The sequence below is a fragment of the Cebus imitator genome, unplaced genomic scaffold, assembly GCF_001604975.1.
Source record: "Cebus imitator isolate Cc_AM_T3 unplaced genomic scaffold, Cebus_imitator-1.0 Scaffold79, whole genome shotgun sequence".
Classification (NCBI taxonomy): domain Eukaryota; kingdom Metazoa; phylum Chordata; class Mammalia; order Primates; family Cebidae; genus Cebus; species Cebus imitator.
Genome location: NW_016107394.1, coordinates 2,561,234 through 2,585,946, shown reverse-complemented (window position 1 = coordinate 2,585,946; position 24,713 = coordinate 2,561,234). Strand labels below are relative to the sequence as shown.

Sequence of the window (24,713 nt, the reverse complement as noted above, 5' to 3'; positions counted from 1 at the left end):
GGTCACTGCTGTCCTCCCCTGCCTGCCACGCTGCTCAGGGGTTGCCTGTGCTGGCCTCCTGCACTCACTGCCCCTGCGCCTGCGCCACCCCTGGAGAGTGCTCTTGTCTCTCATGAGGGGCCCCTCAGTCTCTGGACCCCCAAGGTTCTGCCATCTCGGTTTCCTCTGACCTCAGCTGTCCCTCGGTGTCTTTCTCTGTCCTCTGCCCTCTCCCCGGGCAGCCTTGCGCACTCCTAGTCCTTCAGCTGTTACCTCTGAGGCATTGAAGTGTGCCTGGCTTCTAATCCTGGGTCCACCAGTGACTAGCTGTGTGACCTGGGACATCACCTGTCCTGTGTGTGCCTCAGTTTCCTGAGGAAGTCTTTGTAACACTGAGTAGGAACTGCTCAATAAATACCAGCATCGCCCCGCTCCCTCCCAGCTCTCTGCTCTTAGCACAGGTTTCTGTCTCCAGTGGGATCTTGCTGCTGAGCTCTGGCCTGCTTGTCTGACAGCTATGGCCATCTCCTTCCAGCAACCCGTTCCTCCTAGGTGCCTGTCTCTCCAAGAGGAAGGGCCTGTGCCTTTCCTTTTTACCCCAATGTGGCCCCATCCCTCTGCTGTCACCATTTTGGCCTTGGCCTAGTGGGCCCTTGGCCCCACTGCCTACTCGGGCTGCCCATGCCTGTCCATCCTCTTTACTCAACTACTCTGACTGCCACGGGGGCCTTATTTTTCCTTTGTCTTGAGATGAAGTCTCACTCTGTCACCCAGGCTGGAGTACAGTGGCATGATCTCAGCTCACTGCAACCTCCACCTCCTGGGTTCAGGCAATTCTCCTGCCTCAGCCTCCAAAGTAGCTGGGATTACAGGTGCGTGCCACCATGCCCTGCTAGTTTTTGTATGTTTTTATTAGAGATGGGGTTTTACCATATTGGCCAGGCTGGTCTTGAACTCCTGACCTCATGATTTGCCCACGTCAGCCTCCCGAAGTGCTGGGATTATAGGCGTGAGCCACCACGCCCAGCCGAGAGCTAAGTTTTTATTTGCTCATTTCTTGCATTTGAAGTTCTCTTTGATGATATCCTTGGCCTGAAATTCTTTGCCATAGTCCTTAACTACCACACAGCCACAGCCCCGCCTGATGGGCGTTCTCTGATTGTCGGTCTGAGAGGCCTGCCTGTTTCTGGGTTTCTTGTTGCCCCAACGCTAAAGAGGTAGGCTTGGTGTTCTGCACAAAGGGCCTCCCCCAGCTGGCATGAGTGGCTCATTGCACTCGGGCGCAAGCATAGGAAGGCGAGCTTGGCACTTGGCTCTGCCTTTGGCAGCTTTGCAAATTCCACATGCGAGGCTGTGGAGGAGGAGGTCTCTAGCACCTCCGTAAAGTGGTGTTCACAGCCATCACACCTCCAGCTGCAGTGCCTTCCTTGGTTGTGGCAATGGGTTATGGGTCAAGTGGACTCAGGGTCACATGTGTGACTTGGTGGTGGCAGGGAAAGAGCCAGAGGGGTCTTTAAAAAAAAAACACACATACAACTTTTTAGGGACAGTTGTCCATTTGTTGTTCAGCCAGGGCCTCCCACCCTGAAGAGCAGGGCATGCTGTGGTGGCCACAGGTGTCTGGGTATGTTGGGCCAGTGGAGTTCTTTGTGGAGTGGGGTCATGGAGCATGTCACAGTTGGGCTGGGATAGGAATGAGGATGGGAATGGTGGAGGGGTCTTTTAAAGACATCTCTGTACCCTCCCCTCCTTCCCACTGAAACCCTCTGTGGGTTCTCCATTGTTCTCAGCATGTACTTCCTCTGCCTGGTGCAGTCCTGTCCCTTGTCCGCCTCCCAGCCTCTTCTCTGCCAGTCTGCCCTCCTGTCTGCAGGTCCAGGAATGCCCCATGTGCCATCCTGCCCCTTTGTACATGCTGCTCCTTCTGTTTAGAATGCCTTTCCATCTCTGCACCTGGCTCAGCCCTTCTGATCTGTCCAGTCTTAGCTCAGGCATCATTTTCTTCCCAGCAGCCTTCATTCCCCGGGCTGGGCAGAGCCCCCCACTGGGCTCCTCTGCCCCCATATGCTCTCAGGTTCCTGGTGTCCTTGCCTTTGTCCACGCCTACCTTCCCTACCAGACCTGGGATGCCTCCCTCTTCTGCCTAAGTGCTCCCAACACCTTGTTCCTCACTTCATTCTGTACCTCCTCATGCTGCCCCCAAATCCCTCTTGAGTCCAACCCCACCAACCTCCCCACTCCTGTGTCCCCAGCTTCTCTGCTGACTCGGAGCTAGAGAAGGAGCAGTGGCTGGAGGCCATGCAGGGAGCCATCGCTGAGGCCCTGTCTACCTCGGAGGTGGCCGAGCGCATCTGGGCTGCAGCCCCCAACAGATTCTGTGCTGACTGTGGGGCTGCCCAGCCCGACTGGGCCTCCATCAACCTCTGTGTTGTCATCTGCAAGCGCTGTGCAGGTGTGTGCTTGGGGGTCAGGGCACCAGTCAGAGGCATGGCGGGGCTGGCCAGTTGGGATGGCAGATGTCCTATCTGGCAGGAGGGCCTAGAGCGGAGACAGCAGTCAGAGAGCTGCTGTTGATGAGGCTTCTTCTGTACACCAGGCCTTTCCCCTGTAATTAGCCTTGAGTCCTTACATTGCCAGGCTGGGTTCAACTTCTCCCATCATGAGTGGGGACATGGAGGCACAGGGAGGGGAAATGGCTTGTTCAGAGTCACCTGGCAAGTAAGTGAGCCCAGATTTGAGCCCAGGCTTGTTGGGGTCCAGTGTTCCTCTCACGTCAGAGGAATAAGGGTAGCCTAGCAAGAGGAGCTGGCAGGGGCCAGGCCAGGCAGGGCTTTGCATGCAGAGGGAGGAGCTGGTATTTTGTCTGGAGGGGGACAGGAGGCAGGGATGTGGTCAGATTTGTTGGTCAGAACCTGGCTGGTGGGTGGAAGCTGAGTTAGAGGGGGCGAGGCTGGAGACCAGTGAGGAGGCTGCCATAGGATCCAGGAGAGGGAGGAGGAGGAAGCCTGGCCTGGGGAAGCTGTGAGCATTTGAGGGCTGTTTAGGATCTGTGGTGGAAAACTCACAATGACCGACTGGATGAGGAAGATGAAATGCAAGAGGGTCGAGTCCAAGGTTCATTCATCTGCTCAATCAAGGGTCCACTGCGTGCCAGTCACTGCCAGATGCTGGGGATTTGGTCCTCCTGAGAGCTGACATAGTCTACGTGGCAGCTGTAGGTGGCTGGAGGTGGGGATCCAGGTGGAGGAGCAAGTCTGGGGAAGTGTGCTGGGGAGGCCCTCTCTGAGGAGGTGACATGCCAGCTGAGATCTAATGGCAGGAAGGAGTGGCCATGGGGACATGGGTGATAAGAGTCTGGGTAGAAAGATGATGGAGGGGAAGCAGGTATGGAGTTGTGATCTAATTCTGGGAGCCACTGGAGGGTGAAAGCAGGGATTGGAAGTCAGGGATTTGCAATTTAAAGAGATCACCTCTGGCGGGGCCGTGCTAGTGTGGCCTGTAAGAGGCCAAGCATGGTTCCAGGAAGCCAGGTGCAGGAGACTGGTGCAGGAGCCCAGGTGAGGATTACAGGGCTCAGTCCTGCCCTGCGGGGAGCAAGAGTGGCCAGCTGAATTCCAGAGCTGCCAATAGGCCCATCCACTAGGGCCTGCCTGTGGCCTATCATCCCTGTGTGTCCCAGTGGACAGTGGGGCTGGGTGAGTGCGCCTGTGAAGGGGAGGGCCGAGGTGATTCCAGGTCTGGCCATGTGTCTACAGGAGAGCACCGTGGCCTGGGTGCTGGCATCTCCAAGGTGCGGAGCCTGAAGATGGACAGGAAGGTGTGGACAGAAACACTTATCCAGGTGGGGACGCCCCTACTTGCCACCCGTACTTGGGGTCTGCCCCATTCAACAGCTGCCTGGGTTTCCCAGCCCCCTCCCTATCTCACTGACCATGGCACCTTGGAGCTGGAAGAGACCCTTTGTGATAATCTAGTGGGCGGGGATTTGGAAAAAGCAATTTTTGGCAAAGTCAGCAAACTAACCAGTGAACTAAGAATGTTTTTATATTTTTAAAGTGTTGTATTTAAAAAAAAAAAAAGGAAGAAAATGCAGCAGAGACTGTATATGTTTAAAGAGCCTAAAATATTTACTATTTGGCCCTTGAGAGAAAGAATTTGCTGACCCCTGATCTAATTTAACTTTTATCCATTGAAAGGTCCTGGGCAGGGCTGTAATCTGCCTGAGATTACCCAGTAAATGCATATTGACCACCACCCCGGCCTCTTTCCATCCCACTTCCTGGCCGACCCAGGGACTTCTCCGTTACCTTGCACACCCCCTCAGAGGTTCTCAGCCTTCATTTCATCTGAACTCACGTGCACCAGTGGTTATATGTGCGTGTGCTGTGCGTGCACACATGTGTACATTTATGCCCCTGTACTGGAAACTCCCAGGTACCAATATGTAGTAGATACAGGGGAGAACTTGCAATGGGAGACTAGACCCAGGCTGCAGACTCCAGAGCACTTGGGGTGTCACACCCGTTTCCCACCTCCGCATGGTGTGTTTGGCACATAAGTACTAAGGACTTTGTATATGTTAATTAACTGACTTTCAAAACAAGCCAGGAGTTAGGATTAGATTAACCAGTTTACAGACTTCGAAGCTCAGGGAGAGAAGGTAACTTGTTGGAAAACACAGTAGTGGCAGGGACTGTTCTGCTTTGTTCTATGCTGTGACCCCAGCACCCCAAACAGGATCTGACAAAGAGTCATGGTGGGGGGCCCAATGGCTGTGGAATGAGGAGCCGGATGAAGGAAGGAACTGATTCCCTGAATGCTGGATCCCCGCACTCATCCATAATCCGCCCCCATCCTTCTTGCCCAGAGAGGAATGTCAGGGGCAGGAGAGTTTCGGAAATCCCTGCCCACTCCATTGGCTGACAGGTTAGGCACCCCCAGTTATCATAGCATCAGAAATGCAGAGCCCCAGATGTGGAACTGGATGGGGCAGCAGCAAGGCCCCTGGGACCAGGTGCAGGGCCTGAGGTGTCCACCTGTCAGGCTGCCGACCTACTGGGACCTAGGCTCTGAGCCCAGTGCTGGTGGCGGGAGCATCCTCAGCCAATAGCAGGCCAGGCCATCCTCACCTTCCCTGTTGGGAAAGTGGGCAGATGGCCTGGCTCTCCCAGCCCCATGCCTAACAACCTCAGAAACCACGTTTTTGCCTGGCACAGCCCCTGGCTGTCAGCTGCCGCCCTGACCTCTTGCCCACCCCCGCAGCTCTTCTTACAGCTGGGTAATGGTGCTGGGAACCGCTTCTGGGCAGCCAACGTGCCCCCCAGTGAGGCCCTACAGCCCAGCAGCAGCCCCAGGACCCGGCGGCGCCACCTGGAGGCCAAGTACCGTGAGGGCAAGTACCGCCGCTACCACCCACTCTTTGGCAACCAGGAGGAGCTGGACAAGGTCAGGGTACTGTAGCTCTGGGGCCCCTTGGGACCACCCACTGTCTTTCTGCTGCCCTGTTCCTCATGCTGTCGTAACCCGTCTCATCTACCAGCTCAGGGAGCTGCTTTGGCATATGGGGAAGCTGAGGTTTGGAGGGCAGGAGGGCCCTGGCTAAGCCATATGAAAAGTTCTGGCCATGCAGGGAGGAGCTAGGCCTGACCCTTGGGCCAAGGCTATGTCCCCAGCATCTGTCTGTCTCCCTCCCGATTCCTCAGTCTCCCGCATCCTGTCCTGTTGCTTCTGAATCCTGCCAAAAGGAGTGAACTTGATGGGGATGCTATTTCCTGTCAGGCTCATGAAAAACAGCTGGACTCCTCTGACCCACCCCCATCCACACCCCACTCAAGATGAGGCTCCATATGGGCCCCAGGCCCTGACAGGCTGGGAGCCAAGCCTTAGGCCCTGATCTAGCTGGGCCTGAGTGGGAGGCATCCAGCTCCAAAGCAGGGGTATGCCATTTGTGACCTCTGGCTGGCCTTCAGCCCCTCCCCCAAATTGCCCCTCCCAGGCAGACTCAGTCCAGCTAGAAGCCTAGTGGGAGCCAGGCCTCCACCTCCCAGGGACCCAAGCGTCCTGCTCCCAGCCCAACCCAGTCTAGCCTGCAAGCCAGGATGGCGGCAACTCCCATTGGTTGGGAGGGCTGGGCAGGCGGTGAGGAATTCAAATGTGGGAGGAATTAGCTACAAAGCACCCCCCTGCTCCCCCACAAGGCAGAGGGAGCTTGAGATCCTCTGGAGGCTCCGTGGCTGACTGGGCAGCTGTGTCCAGGCCGCCAGCAGGGGTGAGGCCCCCGGCAGCTGGGACCCCGTGGCCTCTGCTAGGCAGCTCCTGCTCGCCCCTCCTCCCCTTGGCCTCTCTCTTCCCTCTCTCCTTCTCTCTTTTTTCCTTCCTGTTCTCTCTTTCAGTCTGAGGATGGACTGCTCCAGGCCTGGGTGGCTCCTTTCTCTTCTTTCCTCTCCTCCCTGACACCCGATTTCCCTGTGGGCCCCCGACTCCTTGGGCTGACCCTCCCCTGCCTCTTCCTAGGCCTTGTGTGCTGCAGTGACCACCACAGACCTGGCTGAGACCCAGGCACTCCTGGGCTGTGGGGCTGGGATCAGCTGCTTCTCAGGGGACCCTGAGGCCCCCACGCCCCTGGCTCTTGCAGAGCAGGCGGGGCAGACACTGCAGATGGAATTTCTTCGGAACAACCGGACCACAGGTGAGCATGGCAGAGGATGGGGTCCACCAGGCTGTGGGTGTCCAGTGGGGTTTGATTTGCATGCAGCTTTCAGGGTGTGATTGCAGCTCCTCAAGGGCCCATGGTACAATCGTGTGTGAGCTGGGATGTGCTTGGGTTTGCATGTCAGTGTGTATTTGTGCTTCATATGCATGTTCCTCCGTGTCTCTGTCTCTGTGACTCTGTTGATGACTTTCCTGACTTGCAGTGTGGGCATCTCAGGGTGGCTGGTGGCTGCGCTGGTGCTTGTGTACCTCTGAGCCACGCTGGATCTGTGTTTCTGGGGATGTTGAGGGCTTTGGAGAGCGTGTGCGTGTGCAGAGTGTGTCTGTGTTGCTGCCTGTGGGGTGTTGTGTTAAATTTTCCATGTGTGGGTCACCTACCATGGCAGCACTGTCCACTGCTCTGCCTGGGTGGAGCTCAATCCTAGACCTGGTTTGGGTACCACTGGCTCCCTCTTGGGGTGGGTGAGGAGGGAGCCGTGGGCTGAACAGTGCAGTTTGTGGCCCAGGCCTGGCCTCCGGGGCCGTATCCCAGGACTAAGGGTGGAGCTCAGTGGCTGGGGCTCTGGGCTTAGGGCCATGGGTGGGCGGGGTGCACTGGGCTGAAGAGGTGTCCAGGGAGACACAGGAGACCACCCAGCTGGCTTGGGCTTGGGGGCAGAACCTCCCTGGCTGAGCTGGGGAGCAGGGCTGTAGTCAGGCCGCCACCTTGAGCCCCCTGCCATCTGGGACAAGCCTCTTTCCAGGGATTATTACTGAGTTTGCCCAATGCCCCTCTGATGCCAGTGTGCCTGGCCTGTGCCTCCAACCTGGAGAGTGGGGTGGGCCAGAAGTCAGGGAGGCTTCCCGGAAGGGGAGGCACTGGAGCTGGGCCTTGGGAACGGAGTGAATTTCCACAAGGGAGAGGTGGAGAAACAGCCTGGGCAAGACCCTGGAGATAGGAGGGGGAGCTTGAGGCTGCCAGTTAGGGAGCTGGGGCTGGTGATTCGAAAGTGAGCCTGGATGCCCAGCCCAGGTGGGAGTGAGGTGGGGACAGCCCCTTGGTTGTCCAGCATGACCTGCCATCCTTTCCTTGCCTCCAAAGAGGTGCCTCGGCTGGACTCTATGAAGCCCCTGGAAAAGCACTACTCAGTTGTTCTGCCGACCGTGAGCCACAGTGGCTTCCTCTACAAGACGGCCTCTGCCGGCAAGCTGCTGCAGGACCGCCGGGCCCGGGAAGGTGGGTGCCGCCCCAGACCCTGCACTGGCCTATGGCATCTGTGCGTGGAAACTGCAGGGCCAGGGAAGCCAGGGATGGCCAGACTGGTGGACCTGTGAAGCAGCCAAGTGGACTCTGGCAGAGTCACCTGAGAAGGCTTCCTGCATATAGTCTGTGGTAGACAGTAGGTGCTTCATAAAGGATCCTGGTGGGAATAGGGGTGGGGCATGGCACTGCAGAGCAGGTCACTGCCAGAGTTTCTTTGGACTAAAAGAATCTTTATTGAGCCCCTACTGGGTATAGGCTCTGCTAAGCATCTGGTAGTTAAAGCCTGTGGCGGTAGAGAGTTGAGGACTGAATGGAAAGCCCTATCCCTCTCTGATCTCAGCCTGCTGTTCACTTCCCAACTCAGAAGAAAATCCACCACTTCCATGACCTCTCTGACCCAACCTCCGAATCACTCTGCCCCAGCTCTGCTGGTCTCCTCACTGTTTCTCAGACATGCCATGTCACCCACAGAATCTTTGCTCTTCCCTATGGCTGAAATGCTTTCCCCCAGATATCTGCACAGCCAGTCCCTTACTTCCGTCAGGCCTCTGTTTCTGCATCACTACTGCAGAGATATTATCCCCGACTACTTTATGCAAAACAGCACCCCCATCTGTCCCTTTACCCTAAATTTTCTTCACACCACTTACCTGGTATTCATTTGCCCATGAATGTATATATCTATAGATTCTCTTCTTTTTGGCCACCACTGCCTGTAGCCCCCAGCGCCTAGAAGAGTGGCTAGCACACAGCGGGCATTCTGCAGAATGAAGGGTGACTGAGGCAGAGCTGGTGCTCCTGGAGGGAGCCCATCTGTGGGGACAGGCCTGGGGACACATTGCCTCAAAGGGCAAATGTCAGGCCCTCATAGATGGGATGAGAGGCACAGGCTACCCTGGGAGCATTGTGAGATAGGTCATTGCTGACAACGTCCCTCAGCACCTCCTGCATGCTCTTCTCTGGGGATGAAGCCCTCCAACTCCCAAAGAGGTTCTTTGGAACTCCATGCTGTTCACAGCCTCATTGCTCCAGGTCTGCCCTCTCTGCCTGATAATGTCATTTATGTAACTGCCTGAGTCATCCTTTTTGCCCTGGGTGCCAGGAAGCTCTGAGCCACTGTAAAGCTCAGTGCTGTGAACTGTACAAGCCTGTATGGCCATGACATTCTATTCTTTCCATTCCCTTTTCTGGTCCAGATTCCCATTTCTGTTTCTTTTATGGGACCTTGTTAGTCTCTCAGAGCCATCGTAGGAGGAGGCAGAGTAGAGAGTGATGGGTGCTTCTGGAAAAGGAGGTTGGGGCATAGAAGGCTTCTGTGACATTTAGGTGGTGGGTGGAGGGGACAGGGTTTGCAAAAGCTGGGAGTGCTGGGTGGGGATGTGTGTGTCCAGCAGTGACAGAGAGGCAGCTGGAGAGATGGGCAGGGGTAGACCTGGCAGGGCCTTGAATGGCAGGCTGAGGGGCGTGGAGTCTGTCCTGAGGACCATGGAATGGTTTTGGTTAGAGGAAGGAGGGAGTCTGATTTTAGCTAGATCACTGGGATTTTGGAAGTGGCTGCTTCAGAGGCCTGGGGGAGAGGATGACTTTGGGCTGGCTGGCATGGTGGGGTTGCAGAGAGGTGGATGGATTTGGGAGAAACTTGAGAGAATGAAGAGCACATGCATCAGATGGGAGGGGGAGCCCTGGGAGGATACAGAGGTGCTTTTCAGGTGGTGGTGGGGCTCCCTGATGGCTCCCCTGCCCAAATTCTCCCCAGAGTTCAGCCGGCGCTGGTGCGTCCTTAGTGACGGAGTCCTGAGCTACTATGAGAATGAGCGGGCAGTGACCCCCAATGGAGAGATTCGGGCCAGCGAGATTGTGTGCCTGGCAGTGCCCCCTCCCGACACCCACGGGTGAGTACCCCTGGGCAAATCACAGACTGTGGTTGCTACAGGGTACAATCCCCCACTGGGGAGACAGGGAAATAGGCTCAGAGAAGGGGAGAACCTCCCCAGGGTCACACAGCAAACTGAGGCTGCACAAGGCCAAACCCGGTCCCTTGAGGCTCCAGCCCAAGACTTTTCCACTACCCCTTGGGGGCCAGAGTAAGGACAAGCGCTATGGCAGTGTGGAGGGGGCAGAGGATGGTGGTTGATGGTGGGGGCTGAGGGTGGGCTGGTGCTGGATGGGGTGGGCCTGAGTTCTGGCCTGTGTATTTGCAGCTTTGAGCACACCTTTGAGGTATACACAGAGGGAGAACGGCTGTACCTGTTTGGTCTGGAGAGTGCAGAGCAGGCTCATGAGTGGGTCAAGTGCATTGCTAAGGTGGGCCTGGGGTAGCAGGGTGGGTGTAAGGGTGGGTGACGGGAAGGTGGGGCTTCCTGGCCAATCCCATGTATCCCAGATCCCTGTTCAGGGAGCAGAAGCTAGATGGAGGGCAGCAGACAGGGGGCAGGCCTGTCCCACCAAGGGCCTAGTGTGATCTGCAGCCCGGGTTGGTCAGACCTATCTTAGCTCTGCAGAAGAAGGGCTGTGAGCCTTGAACTTCATAGGTGCTCAATAAGTGTTTAACAGTGAGTGACAGAGCCATCTTAGGATGGACAGTGCCACCTCCAGGGCAGTGTGCTCCTTGTTTCTGGAGGTGAGCAAGCAGAGGCTGGAGGGAAGAGGCAGGGAGGCCATAGGGGAGAGTTCTGCTGCAGGAACTATAGTCAGGTGCCTGTGGGGTCCCCTGTGCTGTGACAGCCTCTGACTTTTTATCATTCACTTGTCCATTGATTAGTTGTCTTGTGAGCCTCCTGAGAGTCAGCCCTCGGAGACCTGGGGACCCAGATGAACCAGGCTTAGTCCTAGCTCTTCAGTAGCTCCCACATGAGTCAGGGAGACAGCTCCCATATGGGTGGGGTTCAGGTGACATCAACAGTATAACCAGTGCCACAACAGAGGGCAAGAATGCTTTGGTGCTGTGAGGGCCCAGAGAAGAGTTCTCCTGAAGGTGTCTGGGAAGCCTTTCCAGAGGCGGGTACATCTGAGTGGGTATGAAGTGGGGCATGGTACCCAAGTTCCATCACTGGGCTGGGTTCTGCCCTGGGGAAGAGAAGGGAAGGCAGCTGGGTGGGAAGAGAGCACCTGCTTGCAAGCCATGGAGCTGGGGCATAGGGCCAGCAGTGTTGTTGGCTGATGCTATCCCTTCCCTCCCCCGCCCGGCTGCCTCCCCGCCAGGCATTTGTGCCTCCCTTGGCCGAGGATCTGCTGGCCCGCGATTTTGAGCGGCTCGGACGCCTACCCTACAAAGCTGGCCTGAGCCTACAGCGGGCCCAAGAGGGCTGGTTCTCTCTCAGTGGCTCAGAGCTCCGAGCTGTCTTCCCCGAGGGGCCCTGTGAAGAGCCGCTGCAACTACGGAAACTGCAGGAGCTTTGTGCGTGGACCAGACCTGGGCCCCCCGCCTCCAGGGCACCCTTTCCTGGGCTCCCAGGCCCCCAGCCCTAGCCTGGAAGTCTGAGCTCTGCCTGGCCTTGGCCAGAGCCATCAGTCTTCCCTTTCATTTCCTCTACCCTTGGGGTACATCTCAGCTACCCTATACATTGGCGGGTGGGTCCCAGGGGTGTGTGTGTGCCCAGAGAGAGGGAGGGAGGGAGCAGGTTGGGGATCAGGAACAAGACCTGGACCTCACCTTGACTGACCCCCTCCACAGCCATCCAGGGGGACAGCGAGAACCAGGTGCTGGTGCTGGTGGAGCGAAGGAGGTGAGCCATGGCCTCCCTGAGAGGCTCCGAGAAACCTGGAGCAGTCTGATGGGCCTGGGGACAGGGTGGGACAGGTATAGGCCCCTCAGTGACTGATTCTCCCTGGCCCAGGACACTGTACATACAGGGCGAGCGGCGGCTAGACTTCATGGGTTGGCTGGGGGCCATCCAGAAAGCAGCCGCCAGCTTGGGGGACACGCTGTCGGAGCAGCAGCTCGGGGACTCGGATATCCCTGTCATCGTATATCGCTGTGTGGACTACATCACGCAGTGCGGTGAGCCTCGCCCCTGGGGTGCAGGCCATGTCCCTCCCGGAGAGCCGCCTTTCGCCCCAGAGCCGCATGGCCCCGCCCCATGACGCAATGCCTCAGGCCCCAAACGCTTCGCCCCTCCCTAGGCCTGACCTCGGAGGGCATCTACCGCAAGTGTGGGCAGACGTCGAAGACGCAGCGGCTGCTGGAGAGCCTGCGGCAGGACGCACGCTCTGTGCACCTCAAGGAAGGCGAGCAGCACGTGGATGATGTCTCCTCGGCGCTCAAGCGCTTCCTGCGCGACCTGCCCGATGGGCTCTTCACTCGCACCCAGCGTCTAGCCTGGCTGGAAGCCTCAGGTAGGCCCTGCAGCCCTTGCCCAGCTTCCTCCACCCATCCCTCCGGACTCCTGCGCCTTTCCCTTCTAGCACTTGCACTAGGCGCACCCTAACCGACAGGCTCCAGTTCCCTGCCTCTGCTCCTCATTCGCATCGCCATTCCATACAGAGCGAGGGACCCTGGAAGACTGAGAGTTCCTTACCCTGGTTGACAGCCTGGACTGCATTGACTTGGAGGGCACAGGGACTGCTGCCACCCAGCATGAGAGGCAGAGGAGCCCAGGCAGGGTGGGGGAAGATGGTTATAGGGGGTTTCTGACCTGATTTATCTTCCCCACCCAGAGATTGAGGACGAGGAAGAGAAGGTCTCCAGGTACCGAGAGCTCCTGGTGCGGCTGCCCCCTGTCAACCGGGCCACAGTGAAGGCCCTTATCAGCCACCTGTACTGGTGAGGGGCGATACCATTGTGAGACTCTGGAGGGATGGGGTGAAGGTTCTTCTACCCCCACCCTGGCTGACTGCCCTCCCCTGGAAGCCAGCTGGGCTTTTTGCACCAAATACTGACTGTGATCCGCCCTAACATTGGACATTTGTAGAGCAGGGGTCTCCAACCCCCAGGCCACAGACCAGTACAGGTTCGTTGCCTGTTAGGAACCAGGCTGCACAGCAGGAGGTGAGTGGTGGGTGAGCAAGCATTACTGCCTGAGCTCTGCCTCCTGTCATGTCAGCCGCAGCATTAGATTCTTAAAGGATCGTAACTCTATCGTGAACTGCACATGTGAGGGATCTAGGTGGCGCACTCCTTGTAAGAAGCAAATGCCTCTGAAACCATCCCCTGCCCCTCTGCCCCATCTTTGGAAAAATTGTCTTCCACGAAACCAGTCCCTGGTGCCAGAAATGTTGGGGACCACTGTTGTAGAGGATTTTCCCCCTTGGGGCCAGGGTACCTTGGCTGGATCTCCCAGCTTCCTAGTCCTGCTCCTTGCTAGGACACAAGACACGGCCAGAAAAACTGTTCCTACCCTGTTGGATAGTGGTCCCCTCTGAGCAGACCAGTCTTGGACCTGTCAGAAATGAGCAGGGTGAGATGGGAAACTCAGCCTGACTCCTCACTCAAGGCTCTCCTCCTCCCCTCTCCAGTGTCCAGTGCTTCTCAGACACCAACCAGATGAATGTGCACAACCTGGCAATTGTGTTTGGGCCCACGCTCTTCCAGACGGATGGGCAGGACTACAAGGCTGGCCGTGTGGTAGAAGACCTCATTAACCACTATGTGGTGGTGTTTAGTGTGCGTCCCTGGCCAGTGGGCAGTGAAGGGCAGGGTGAGCCACCCAGATGGCAGAGATGGCAGTGACCCTCAGTCCCTGCCCCTCTCCCCTTCCCAGGTGGATGAGGAGGAACTCAGGAAGCAGCGGGAGGAGATCACTGCCATTGTGAAGATGCGAGTGGCTGGCACTGCCAGTGGGACCCAGGTGAAGGACGGAGCCTGGGTGGGGGGCTTGGGCCCACCTCCTGCACCCATTTCCTAGGCCCCCAGCTGAGCCCTGTCTCCCTGCAGCATGCTGGTGACTTCATCTGCACAGTGTATCTGGAGGAGAAGAAGGCAGAGACTGAGCAGCATATCAAGGTAGCTGCTGGGACCTAGAAGCCAAGGGGCCAGAGAATCAGGCTGGGCCAGGCACAGGCTCAGATGGCCAGGGGAGCAGTGCTTCCATCCCAAGGAGAGGACCTGTTTGGGACCTGTATCTGGCTGGTGCTGTAAGAACCATTCAGAGACACCCCTCTGTATCCCAGGACTCCAGAAGGGCCTGAGAAAGATGGGCTTAGGCTCTGAATCACACAGCAAGGTTGTGGCAAGAGCAGGAGCCAGGGGCAGGGAGGTTAATCTCCTTCTTCTTGGTCCCTGCAGATCCCAGCATCCATGACTGCTGAGGAGCTCACCCTGGAGATCCTGGATCGCCGGAACGTGGGCATCAGGGAGAAGGACTACTGGACCTGCTTTGAGGTCAACGAGAGGGAGGAGGCAGGTGGGTGACCCTGGGCTTGTGCAGGGTGTGGTGTGGCCTGTCTTGTCTCGTTCATGACCTGTAACCCCTGTCTGTCCTCCCCTACCCTGTACTTGAGCATGGGTGGTGAAAAGGGCTTTGATGACATGTTGCTGTCACAGTGATGAAGACTGTGATCCCTGTGACGGTAGTGATAGGGTTCTGGCAGGGATTGAGGTGATGCCTGTCATGTGGCTGATAGAAGGGACAGTGAAGGGGTAGATGGTGTTGGCCGTAACAGTGCTTTCTCAGGTGCCAGTGACAATGGTGATGGTTGGGATGAGAAAGGTATTTTGTGGTCTTGATGGCAGTGGAGGATGAGGCTGTATCTGTTCATTAGTTTTACTGTATTTGTTGAGTGCCAGGCACTAGGCTGGGGAGCCACACACACAGTCCCTGTCCTTGTGGGGGTTAGTCAGTCTAAATGATCACACCAATACATGTTCAACTACAGATGCGGTAACTGTTGTGGAGGAGAGACCCATAGCATTGTCAGATCTTCCCCGGGACAGGATGGGAAGGAAGAGTAGGGGCTACTTGGTGAAGAAGGCAAAAGCTCTGTGGTGGCCCTCAAGGAGACGAGGGCAGTGAGAGGTGGTGGCATGGGTAGGGCTGGAGATCAAGGCAGAGGCAACCACGCAGGGCCTGGCAGCAATGCAAGCCCCTCGGAGGGTTAGTGAGCGGGTGTTGAAGAGGAGTGCTGCTTGCTGCTGGGTGGGGAGAGGAGGGCGAGGGAAATTGGAGCACACTTTGAAGGCCATGGTTTAGTCCAAGGAGAAGGCGGTAACGTGGGCAGGGGGGCAGCAGTGGAGATGGACAGAGCAGGGAGATCCGATGCGTGGATTGGGAGAGCGAGGGGGGGTTTGTTTCTGGATTGAGCAGCCTAGCATGGGGGTGGTGGTGGTGGTGGGGGTGGTGGTGGTTGTAATTCTCTGATGGGGGACAAGAGGAGGGCAGGAAGGGGGTGGGGGTGGAGATCGTGGGCGTGGTTTTTCACATGTTGAATTTGAGCAGCTTTGGTCACAGCCAGGTGTGTCAAGCCTGAAGTTTGGTTGTCGGACAGGTGGTCGTGATGGTGGTGTTGTGTGTCATGACACTTGCAGGCGGTTGGAGTGGACAGGGGATGTGTGGGTGACATGCCCATGTGCCAGCCCTTGATGGCCATGTGGTCCCAGTGACGGTGGGTGTGACCTCTCCCCAGAGCGCCCCCTGCACTTTGCGGAGAAGGTACTGCCCATCTTGCACGGGCTGGGCACGGACAGCCATCTGGTGGTGAAGAAGCACCAGGCCATGGAGGCCATGTTGCTGTACCTGGGTAGGTGGTGCCGGGCTTGGGGCAGTCCCCTCTTCCAGAGCCAGGGTGGGACCTGGGCGTGCCAGGTAGGAGCAGCTCAAGCAGAGGGTGCCAGGTGGGTGGGCCTCTATGGAAAGACTGGGGCAGGATGGGGCAGTTTCCTTTATTCTGGGACCCAGCCCCGGGTAGGGGTTGTTGCAGCCTGTGCCCACTCTGGTCCCCCCCTCCCCAGCCAGCCGTGTTGGTGACACCAAGCATGGCATGATGAAGTTCCGTGAGGACCGCAGCCTTCTGGGCCTGGGCCTGCCCTCAGGCGGCTTCCACGATCGCTACTTCATCCTTAACAGCAGCTGCCTGCGGCTCTACAAGGAGGTCCGGGTAAGTGGCTCCACTGGGTTCTGCCCCAAGGTGGGCACCTGTACCCCTGAATGTGCTCAGAGAGTCCCCTTGGTCTGCAAGTGGAAATATTCCCGCTGCAGGCTCTCAGGATAGCACAGCAGTGGGGGAGAACTGTAGACTCTTAAGACCCCTCCTGCTATGGCCCTGGATGGCCACTCTACTGTGCCCTGTAGCTCCACTAGGCCCTGGCACCCAGATGCCATCACACCACTCCACGCCCATGCTCTGTCTCACTGTGCCTGTGCTGTATCACTGCAGCCACAGGAACCTGCTACTTGATGATAGCCCCAAGTTGTGGCCCATGCATGCCTTGTCACATCATATGTCATCATATGCCTCCCAGGCCACCCTCATTCACTCACTCACTCCACGTGCAAGGTGTTCTCACAACCCAGACTCCATTTGGCACCCCCCACCTTCTGCACATTCGTGCCACACACCCCCTCCCCCCGAAGCCCCACACATCTCCACACGTGCTGTCCTGACCCTAGACCTGGGACTTCTTCCATAACCCTGATCCTCTATCAAACAGAGCCAGAGGCCATGGAGCGGGGCCCCTGAGACCGTGAGTAGCTGTGGGCTGACTGCCAGCTGCCTTACACCGCCTGGGGGCCAAGTGAGCTGGGTGGTAGCATGGGGACACAGCCCAAGCTCCTGGCCATCTGCAGGCATGGTTCCCTGCCCCCTTGCCAGTCGGCACTGTGTATTCTGTCCTGGGGCCTGGGGCCTAAGCTCCTCCCCTTTACCGCTAATCCTGTCCTAGGGTCCTTTCCCTAAGATAGGTTCCCTATCAGTGCAATGCTCTAGAATTTTCCAAAGGACTCAGTGTGGAAGTTAAAAATCTAGTAATGGTGGCACCTAGGTTTCCGTTAGAGCTCTGATCTTCATCTCCTGTCATCCCTGGAGCCACCCTATTTCCAACCCTGGACAGAGTTCCAGGACTACTGACTGGAATGTTCTTGCTACTGCCCTGACCCTGACATGCCAGGGTGGGACGAGAGGCTTGTGGGATACCCCCACCTAGGGTAGGAGTCTCTCTGAGGCCTCCCTAGCTGGCTGTTTCTGCTCTGCACACTCCTAGGAGAGAGAGCTCATGCCCTCCTCCCTTGGGGCTGCCCTATTCCTAGGGATGTACTTCTCCCTGGGTGAAGGCCCTTGCTCAGGTTCTGCTGAGAAATCTGCATCTCATGATGCCTCTTTGGGTCTCAGCTATGCCTTGGGGGCCACAAGCATAGATCCTCTGCAGCAGGGGTCCCCAACCCCCAGGCCACAGAGCGGTAGCTGCTTGTGGCCTGTCAGGAACAGGCCATGCAACAGGAGGTGAGCGTCGGGCGAGCGAGCATTGCCCCTGAGCCCTGCCTCCTGTCAGGTCGGCAGCAGCATTAGATTCTCATGAGAGTGCGAACCCTGCTGTGAACTGTGTCAGTGAGGGATCCAGGTTGTGCACTCCTTAAGAGAATCTAACGACTGAAGATCTGAGGTTTAACAGTTTCATCCCGAAACCATCCCCCTGCCCATGGAAAAATTGTCTGCGAAACTGGTCCCTGATACCAAAAAGACTGGGGACTGCTGCCCTGCAGGATGGGCAGCGGAGACAGGGTTCCAAGCCAAGTGGTCTAGCCTGAGCTCCCACAGCCACCGCCCCCCACCCCCCACCCCCAGTGTCTTCAGGCCCTTCCTGCCCCTTGCATTTCCTGAGGACACCTCAACAGGCTTGGCTGCCATGGTAGGAGCAGAACGGATAGAGCAGGACCTCATCTCCTCTTTGCATTTTGTGCTTCTATTGATGCATCCTGGGCTCCTGCTAGCCCTGTGGGAAACGCCTTCTCTTCTCTCCTTTGCCCTCCTCTGTGATCATATCTTCACTTCGGAGCCTGTCCTCCTATCCAGTCTGTCCCTCTTGGTTCTGGGATGCTATCTCCCGGGCCCCTCCCTCTAGGAGTGCTTAGGACCCACACTGTGGGCAGAAGGGAGGCAGGATGGCTGAGGCACCTGGAAAGGCAGCTGTGGCTCCCTGGGCATGGAAGGAAGGAGACAGGAGAGCTGGAAAAAGGGGTGAGATCTAATATTCCCTAAGGAACCAGGCTTGGTGCTAGCCCCTCACATCCTGAGACATGGAATCCTTACTACTGTTCTCTGAGGAAGAGGGCTGTCCCCGCTTCTAGGTGAGAAAACAGGCTTTGCGCGACTTGCCCAAGGCCATCTGTAAGTGTAGACTGGGACTCACACCCAGGTTTCTTAGTATGGAAATGCAAGCTTTGTATTCCTGGATGTCTCGGACTTGAGAACTCAGCAAGGAGGGGCGGCTCAGCACAGGGTGGGTGGTGCTCCCCGTGCCCCAGTGACAGCCAACACCTCTGGCTTGGCAGAGGCCCTAAGCAGGTGTGGGCTGGTTACCACATTGTTAGCAATTCTGGCATTTGTTGGTTTATGTGGCAGTAGGACAGAATGTTTGAAATTAGGACAATCCCAGGTCATTCAGGATTCAGGATCCAGGTGATTCAGGCACAGGTGATTCACTTGTGCCTTATCCTGGGGGTCTCCTCTTGTTAAAGACCCTGAGGCACCTGGAAAAGGAAGCTCTTGGTTCCAGCAGAGATCCTTAAGCATCAAGGGTAAACTTCATTGTCCGCCAGTGACCTGGTACCAGTGACCTGGACATGCTGGAAACATGAGCTGTCTGATTAGAAATGAAGTCCTTGGGCCAGGTGCAGTGGCTCATGCCTGTAATCCCAGCACTTTGGGAGGCTGAGGTGGGAGGATCTCTTGAGCCCAGGAGTTTGGGACTAGCCTGGGCAACATGGTGAAACCCTGTCTCTATAAAAATTAGCCAGACATGGTGGTGCATGCCTGTAGTCCCAGCTACTCGGGAGGCTGAAGCAGGAGGATGGCTTGATCCCATGATGTGGGGTTGCAGTGAGCTGAGATTGCACCACTACACTCCACCTTGCGGGATTCATTCTCAAAAGGAGACGGCATTGACTGAGATCCTCTCCTCCTAAGACCCGCTTCTGCAAACTTCCTGTGTCAGCCGCCCTCACATCACACACATGCTGCGCACATCAGACCCCAAGGAATCGGAGGCCTGAGGGTTGTTTTCATTCTCGGAGACGCAGCCTGGTTTGAATGCCTTGATTCCCACAGTTTTCTCCACTCCTGACTGGGCTAGTCCCATCTACCCTTGACTCACTTGACTGCTTGCTTCTACTTCTGTTCCCCTCCCACCCACAGCCTGACTTCTTCCAAACCCACAGCCTGTTTTCCATCCCCTCAGCCTGATTCCTCCCGTACCTGCAGTCCAGTTTTCCCCACATCCTTCCTTCCTTCATGCCCAGAGCCTTGTGTTTTCCGTTCCTGGAGCTGAATCTCTTTTACAGCCTCTATCTCAGTCTTTCCATTTCTGCCACCAGCTGTCTTCTGGTTTGCAGGCCTTTTGCTTTGCTGCTCCCAGCCTTGCTTATTCCCTGCATGCATGCAAGTTTCTTCCTTGTATTCTCCCACATCTTGTTTCTTCCATGTCTGCAGCCTGATCCGCCCTCCCTGCGCTGCCCCCACCACTTTCCTCCCTGTTTGCACCCCTGAGTGTCCCATGCTTGCAGCCCAGTTGGTTCCAGGCCCTCCTGGGCACATGTCCATCATCAGGTTAGGTGCTATCTATAGAAGACATGGGGCTTTCCAATCGGGGTGTCGGGGTAAAAGCAGAGAGAAAAATCCTTACTAAGGCTCTCCTAAGCCACACCCCTTTGAGAGCACAGAGGTCTCCACCAGTCCCTAGGCAACCCATCCTTTTGCGATATCACAAGAAGTCCACCAGTTCCTGAAACTTCTCCCTCCCCTGGCCCCTACTGAGGAGCCATGCCTGGAGGTGGCTGGGAGCCATGGTGGGGAACAGGGGAGAGGTGGCTCACTCTTTGACCCCCAGTTTCGGTTGTAAGTGAATCTCCCTCCCCTGCCATTCACTCTGGTGCCCCTGTGGGCTTCAGGGGTGCCTGGTAGGGGTAGGGCTTTAAGCAAGTGGCTCCAAGAGCAGGAGGAAGCCTTGTTAGCTTGATCTCCAACCAGCCTCTTCCTTGGGGGTCATTGCCCCCATCTCTCTGCCTCTGAGCCAGCCTGCTCCTTCCAAGCCCAGACCCATATGCCGAGGCAGGGGCCAGACGTGAATCTTTTGGCAATCTGGTGCCCCTCCTCAGTACATTGGTCTCTTGCTTCCTGACGTAGACCATTGGGAAGTTCTTCTTATGGTCTATTGAACAGCTGTTCCGCTTTAGCTGGAGTCATTAGGCTTCTCGTGGAAGCAAAGAGCTAGTAACTGCTGGTCCCTTGAGCCCTCTGTTCACACAGTCAACCCTGGAGCCTCTACAGGGCAGAGAGGGGTGAGAAATGAGTAACCTGAGATGAACACAGACACGAGCAGCCAACCGAGGCGCCCTGATCACATTTGCTCATTCCAGCTTGGTGCTGGGGGAGGATGTGCAGTTCTCCCTCCATGTACAATCTAATTCAGGCCGATGCTTAAGTCAGTTTTCCAGTTTGCAGGGCAGCAGGGTGGTGCTGGGATTCGCTGTTACAGATGTCCCAGTTGGGATGGCTGCCTCGGAGACTGAGGGTTGACTGTCTGATACTGCTGCAGGGAGAGAGGCCTTGGGGGCCTAGGGCTGGGGGTTGGTTGGGCTGGATTGTGAACAGGGAGGGCTTTGTCAGGAAGACTTCCTGAAGGAGGTGCCCTGTGCTGGGATGCAATGAGGGCTCGGGAGTGGGAGGAGGGAGGTACCCGGTGGGCAGAGTGGCCCCAGTGTCTACTCTGCAGACTAAAGTGCCCTCTTCTCCCCACCCTACCTCAGAGTCACCGGCCTGAGAAGGAGTGGCCCGTCAAGAGTCTCAAAGTCTACCTGGGAGTGAAGAAGAAACTCCGGCCACCCACCTGGTAAGCTGGGACTGGGCAGGGGCCTGAGGGGCTCAGAAATGATGGGGGAGGCACAGCTGGGGATTTTAATTTGACAGGTCGGTGCAGGGGCTCTGATGGCGAGGTCCCCAGACCAGCATCACCTGGACACACCTTCAATCCAAATTCTCGGCCAAGTGTAGTGGCTCATGTCTGTAATCCCAGTACTTGGGGAGGCCGAGTCAGGTGGATCACTTGAGCCTAGAAGTTCGAGACCAGCCTGGGCAATGTGGCAAGATCCCATCTCTACAAAAAATACAAAAATTAGCTGGGTTTGGTGGTGCATTACTCTGGAGGCGGGGACTGGGAGGCTGGTGGGGGCTGAGAGAGGCAGAGGCCAGGGCATGCCACTCTTGTGAGAAGGCCCTGAACTCTGACTCTGGCTATGGCTGTGGCTTCTGGGCTCTGTCTTGGGAACCAGGGTGTTGAACCTCTGTGGCCTGTCAAACACCCCACTCTCTCCCCTCTTCCTCTGCAGCTGGGGCTTCACAGTGGTGCATGAGACAGAGAAACATGAGAAACAACAGTGGTGAGTGAGCACCCCGTCCTGAGACCCCAGACTGAGAAAAGATGGTGGCACGTCCACCTTCACCGGTTCCCTCGTCACTGCTCAGATCTGTGTCATCTGGCAGACCCTGGGGTGGTGAGGTGGACACAGTGTTCCCTGCTCAGCCAGGCCTTTGGCATCATCCAGGTCTGCGTCCCACCCTTAGGTACCTCTGCTGTGACACGCAGATGGAGCTCCGGGAGTGGTTCGCAACCTTCCTGTTTGTGCAGGTACCAGATGCAGAGTGTGGGGTGTGGGGTGGGTCCCTGGAGGCTTCCATTATAGAGAATGGGCACACTGGCTTCTGCACTACTCAGGCCATCCCTTGCTTCAAAGGTTTTTGAGTTGCTTTTAATTCATTTGCTATTTTATTCAGCAAATCCTTCCTAGCACCTACCGTTAGTCCTGCCCCAAGCCAAGGATGCTAGGAACAGACAGGACACAGACCCTGCCCTTGGGGCACTCCTCTTGTGGACAGGAAAACAGACCCAGAAGCAGCCAGTAATAGCCCAGTGTGATCAGTGCTGTGGTGGCAGCAGGGAGCCCAGGGGATCTGAGTTTTAGGAAATGTGGGAGAGGCTAGACATGGTGGCTCACGCCTGTGATCCCAGCACTTTGGGAGGCCGAGGTGGGTGGATCATGAGGTCAGGTGATCGAGACCATCCTGGCTAACATGGTGAAACCTGTTTTTACTAAAACAAACAAACAAACAAACAAAAATATTAGCCGGCTGTGGTGGTGCATGTCTGTAATCCCAGCTACTCGGGAGGCTGAGGCAGGAGAATCACTTGAACCCGGGAGGCGGAGGTTGCAGTGAGCCAGGATTGTGCCATAGCACCCCAGCCTGGGCAGCAGAGTGAGACTGTGTAAAAAAAAAAAAAAAAAAAAGGCAGTGTGGGAGAATTCACCAAGCAAAGAGGGAAACAGCTTCTAGGCAGGGGGGCGGTTTAGGCAAAGGTCTGAAGATGTGCAAGAGAAGCATAGGTGGTTGTGAGGGGAGAAGCCAGGAGTGCAGGAAGTCCGTCGGAAAGGGAGTGAGGAGCAGAGTCTCAGAGAGTCTTGGAGGCCACGCCAGGGAAACTGAACTCGACAATGGGCCATGGGGAACCCTGGTGGGGGCGCAGGTGGCATTTAGGTAGAGTGTGGTGCAGGCTGGAGTCTGCCAGGGCTCACTCTGGGTGCAGCGTCAGGAAGAGGGACAAAGGGTGGAGCCCAGAGGTGAGCAGGCCAGTTGAGGCAGTGGCTGTGGTAGCCGAGGCGGGGACATGGTGGGGACGACTCCTGAGCCAGAGCAGGGCCAGAGGCTGGGTTAGACTTGAAACAGATGAGTTAAGACAAAGAGTTTTTCACATAAGAGTCCACAAGTGTTTAGGAAAAAGGGAAACAAAACGACCAGGGCGGGCTGAGTTCTTTCTTGGAGCTGTGTTCTTTTAGCCCTGGGCTTCCTGGTAAGCAAAGCCTAAAGGGAAACAGGGTGGATTCTGTAGTTCCTGGTTCCTAAGTGGGGCGCAGACCTGTTCCTCTAGGAAAAATGTTTTCTTGGTTCTTGGAGGGGTTTGCGGATCTGGAGATGGGAGTTGTTGAGTAGCAGAACTGGCCATGTTTTGCCAGAGATGCAGTCATGTTCTCCCCACAGCTGCTTCTCATATCGGCTGGGATCAAAGCTGAGGGAGTCATCTGAGATCACAGCTGGAGGCGTTTCTGGGAAGGGTAGGCAGATCTGAGGCTGAGTGTCTGGCTGAGCTGAAGCTGAGCCTAGCCCCCTCCTCTCCCTGCTCCCCAGCACGACGGCCTGGTGTGGCCCTCAGAGCCCTCTCGTGTGTCCCGGGCGGTGCCTGAGGTCCGGCTGGGCAGTGTGTCACTGATCCCCCTTCGAGGCAGTGAAAACGAAATGCGCCGGAGTGTGGCTGCCTTCACCTCGGACCCTCTGTCTGTGAGTGGCTCTCCATGCCTTTGGACAGGGGCTGGGGACCTGGCTGGTTACCTGCCTTCTATTCCACAGTAGATGATTCTCCTAATTGCCCTCTCTAATTGTCCTCCAGCCCCCTCCCTCCAGCTTCAGTGGGGGCCCCCGTAGGCCCCTTTGGTTCACACTGTTCACAGGAGCCCCTTCTGCTTGGCCCTGGGAGCTGGGAGTCCCCTGTGCCTGGCCCTGGGAGCTGGGAGCCCCCTCTGCCTGGCCCTGGGAGCTGGGAGCCCCCTCTGCCTGGCCCTGGGAGCTGGGAGTCCTCTGCCTGGCCCTGGGAGCTGGGACCCCCCTTGTGCCTGGCCCTGGGAGCTGGGAGCCCAGCAGACTGGAGTGCTCCCCGGCCAGCAGCGGAGAGTGGCTGCAGCAGCTTTAGCGGGGCGCTGGCCCCTCTGGGCCTTCACAAAATGCCTGTGGGCCTCTTGCCTTCCTGCAGCTCCTACGCCACGTCTGAGCACAGGAGCCCACCCTTGGCTCTAGGATTCTGCTGCTGGAAGCCTTCTGTTGAGACACCCATTATGCCCCAAGGCCTGGTGTGCGCCAGCAGAGGTTGCATGGGAACCGGCACCCCACACTCACGTCCTCCATCCTGACTGTAGCATGGGGTTCCCTGGCTGGGGTGGGAGGCAGCAGGGTTAGCCTGGGCGGGAGTCTCTCCCAGCTGTGTCCAGGTGTTCAGTTCTCTTGGCCCAACCTGCTCACCTCCCGGGTTCACTGTCCCTGAGTTTGTGGGGCTGGAGAGATGGGCATAAGTCAGGAACGTGGGAGGACCACCACCCTTTAAGAGACTTGAGGCCCTGGGGCCCCCGCTGGAAGGGAGCCCTCTGCTCCCCACAACAAACTCCAGAACAGCAGAAAGCGGGTGCTCTAGAGGAGCACTCTGCCTGAGGGGAGGGAGCTCTTGGCTGAGCTTCTACAGAGCTGAGAGCTGCACTTTCAGGTTTTCAGCCTGCCTTCCAGTCTGGGCTGACTGGGAGGTCCAGAAGACCCGATGCCCCTTCCCCACTTTGGGGGCTTTTTGATAATATAAATATATCTGTATATTTTACCCTAAGGTGCTGAGGCCTGTGATTGGTTAAGGGGATTGGGCGTCGTGGGTAGGGGACAGGAGGTCAGGAAGCCCAGGGGTGAGTGTCTAGTGCCTGAAGCTGAGAACCTAGGCCTTGCTTCTTCCAGGCCCTGAGCTCTTCAGATGACCCCCTTCCCTAAGCAGAGCCCTGTCCTGGCTCCATGCTACCCCCATTGTACTATTGTGCAGCCGGGCTGGGAATGC

At 57.0% G+C, this 24,713-nt stretch overlaps 1 protein-coding gene across 9 annotated transcripts in view; it reads left to right on the top strand.

Annotated features, from left to right (window-relative positions):
* Positions 1–24,494, top strand: part of ARAP1 (ArfGAP with RhoGAP domain, ankyrin repeat and PH domain 1) — a 66,408-nt gene extending 41,914 nt beyond the window's left edge. For 6 of the 9 annotated variants that reach the window (XM_037740094.1, XM_017533087.2, XM_017533090.2 and 3 more), the window contains 24 exons: positions 2,232–2,431; positions 3,735–3,820; positions 5,242–5,424; positions 6,493–6,667; positions 7,772–7,906; positions 9,690–9,825; positions 10,135–10,237; positions 11,135–11,330; positions 11,607–11,658; positions 11,770–11,933; positions 12,056–12,268; positions 12,590–12,695; positions 13,388–13,535; positions 13,633–13,719; positions 13,806–13,874; positions 14,157–14,274; positions 15,494–15,607; positions 15,819–15,964; positions 16,518–16,550; positions 20,827–20,909; positions 21,406–21,456; positions 21,641–21,704; positions 23,258–23,407; positions 23,877–24,487. In XM_037740094.1, the coding sequence (XP_037596022.1) occupies positions 2,232–2,431; positions 3,735–3,820; positions 5,242–5,424; positions 6,493–6,667; positions 7,772–7,906; positions 9,690–9,825; positions 10,135–10,237; positions 11,135–11,330; positions 11,607–11,658; positions 11,770–11,933; positions 12,056–12,268; positions 12,590–12,695; positions 13,388–13,535; positions 13,633–13,719; positions 13,806–13,874; positions 14,157–14,274; positions 15,494–15,607; positions 15,819–15,964; positions 16,518–16,550; positions 20,827–20,909; positions 21,406–21,456; positions 21,641–21,704; positions 23,258–23,407; positions 23,877–23,894 (2,830 nt within the window). In that variant the 3' untranslated portion in view covers positions 23,895–24,487. Of the gene's footprint in view, positions 1–2,231; positions 2,432–3,734; positions 3,821–5,241; positions 5,425–6,492; positions 6,668–7,771; positions 7,907–9,689; positions 9,826–10,134; positions 10,238–11,134; positions 11,331–11,606; positions 11,659–11,769; positions 11,934–12,055; positions 12,269–12,589; positions 12,696–13,387; positions 13,536–13,632; positions 13,720–13,805; positions 13,875–14,156; positions 14,275–15,493; positions 15,608–15,818; positions 15,965–16,517; positions 16,551–20,826; positions 20,910–21,405; positions 21,457–21,640; positions 21,705–23,257; positions 23,408–23,876 lie in introns of all 9 variants that reach the window. The other 3 variants (XM_037740095.1, XM_017533094.1, XM_017533088.2) reach the window with 2 other exon arrangements.
* Positions 24,495–24,713: the final 219 nt, after the last annotated feature.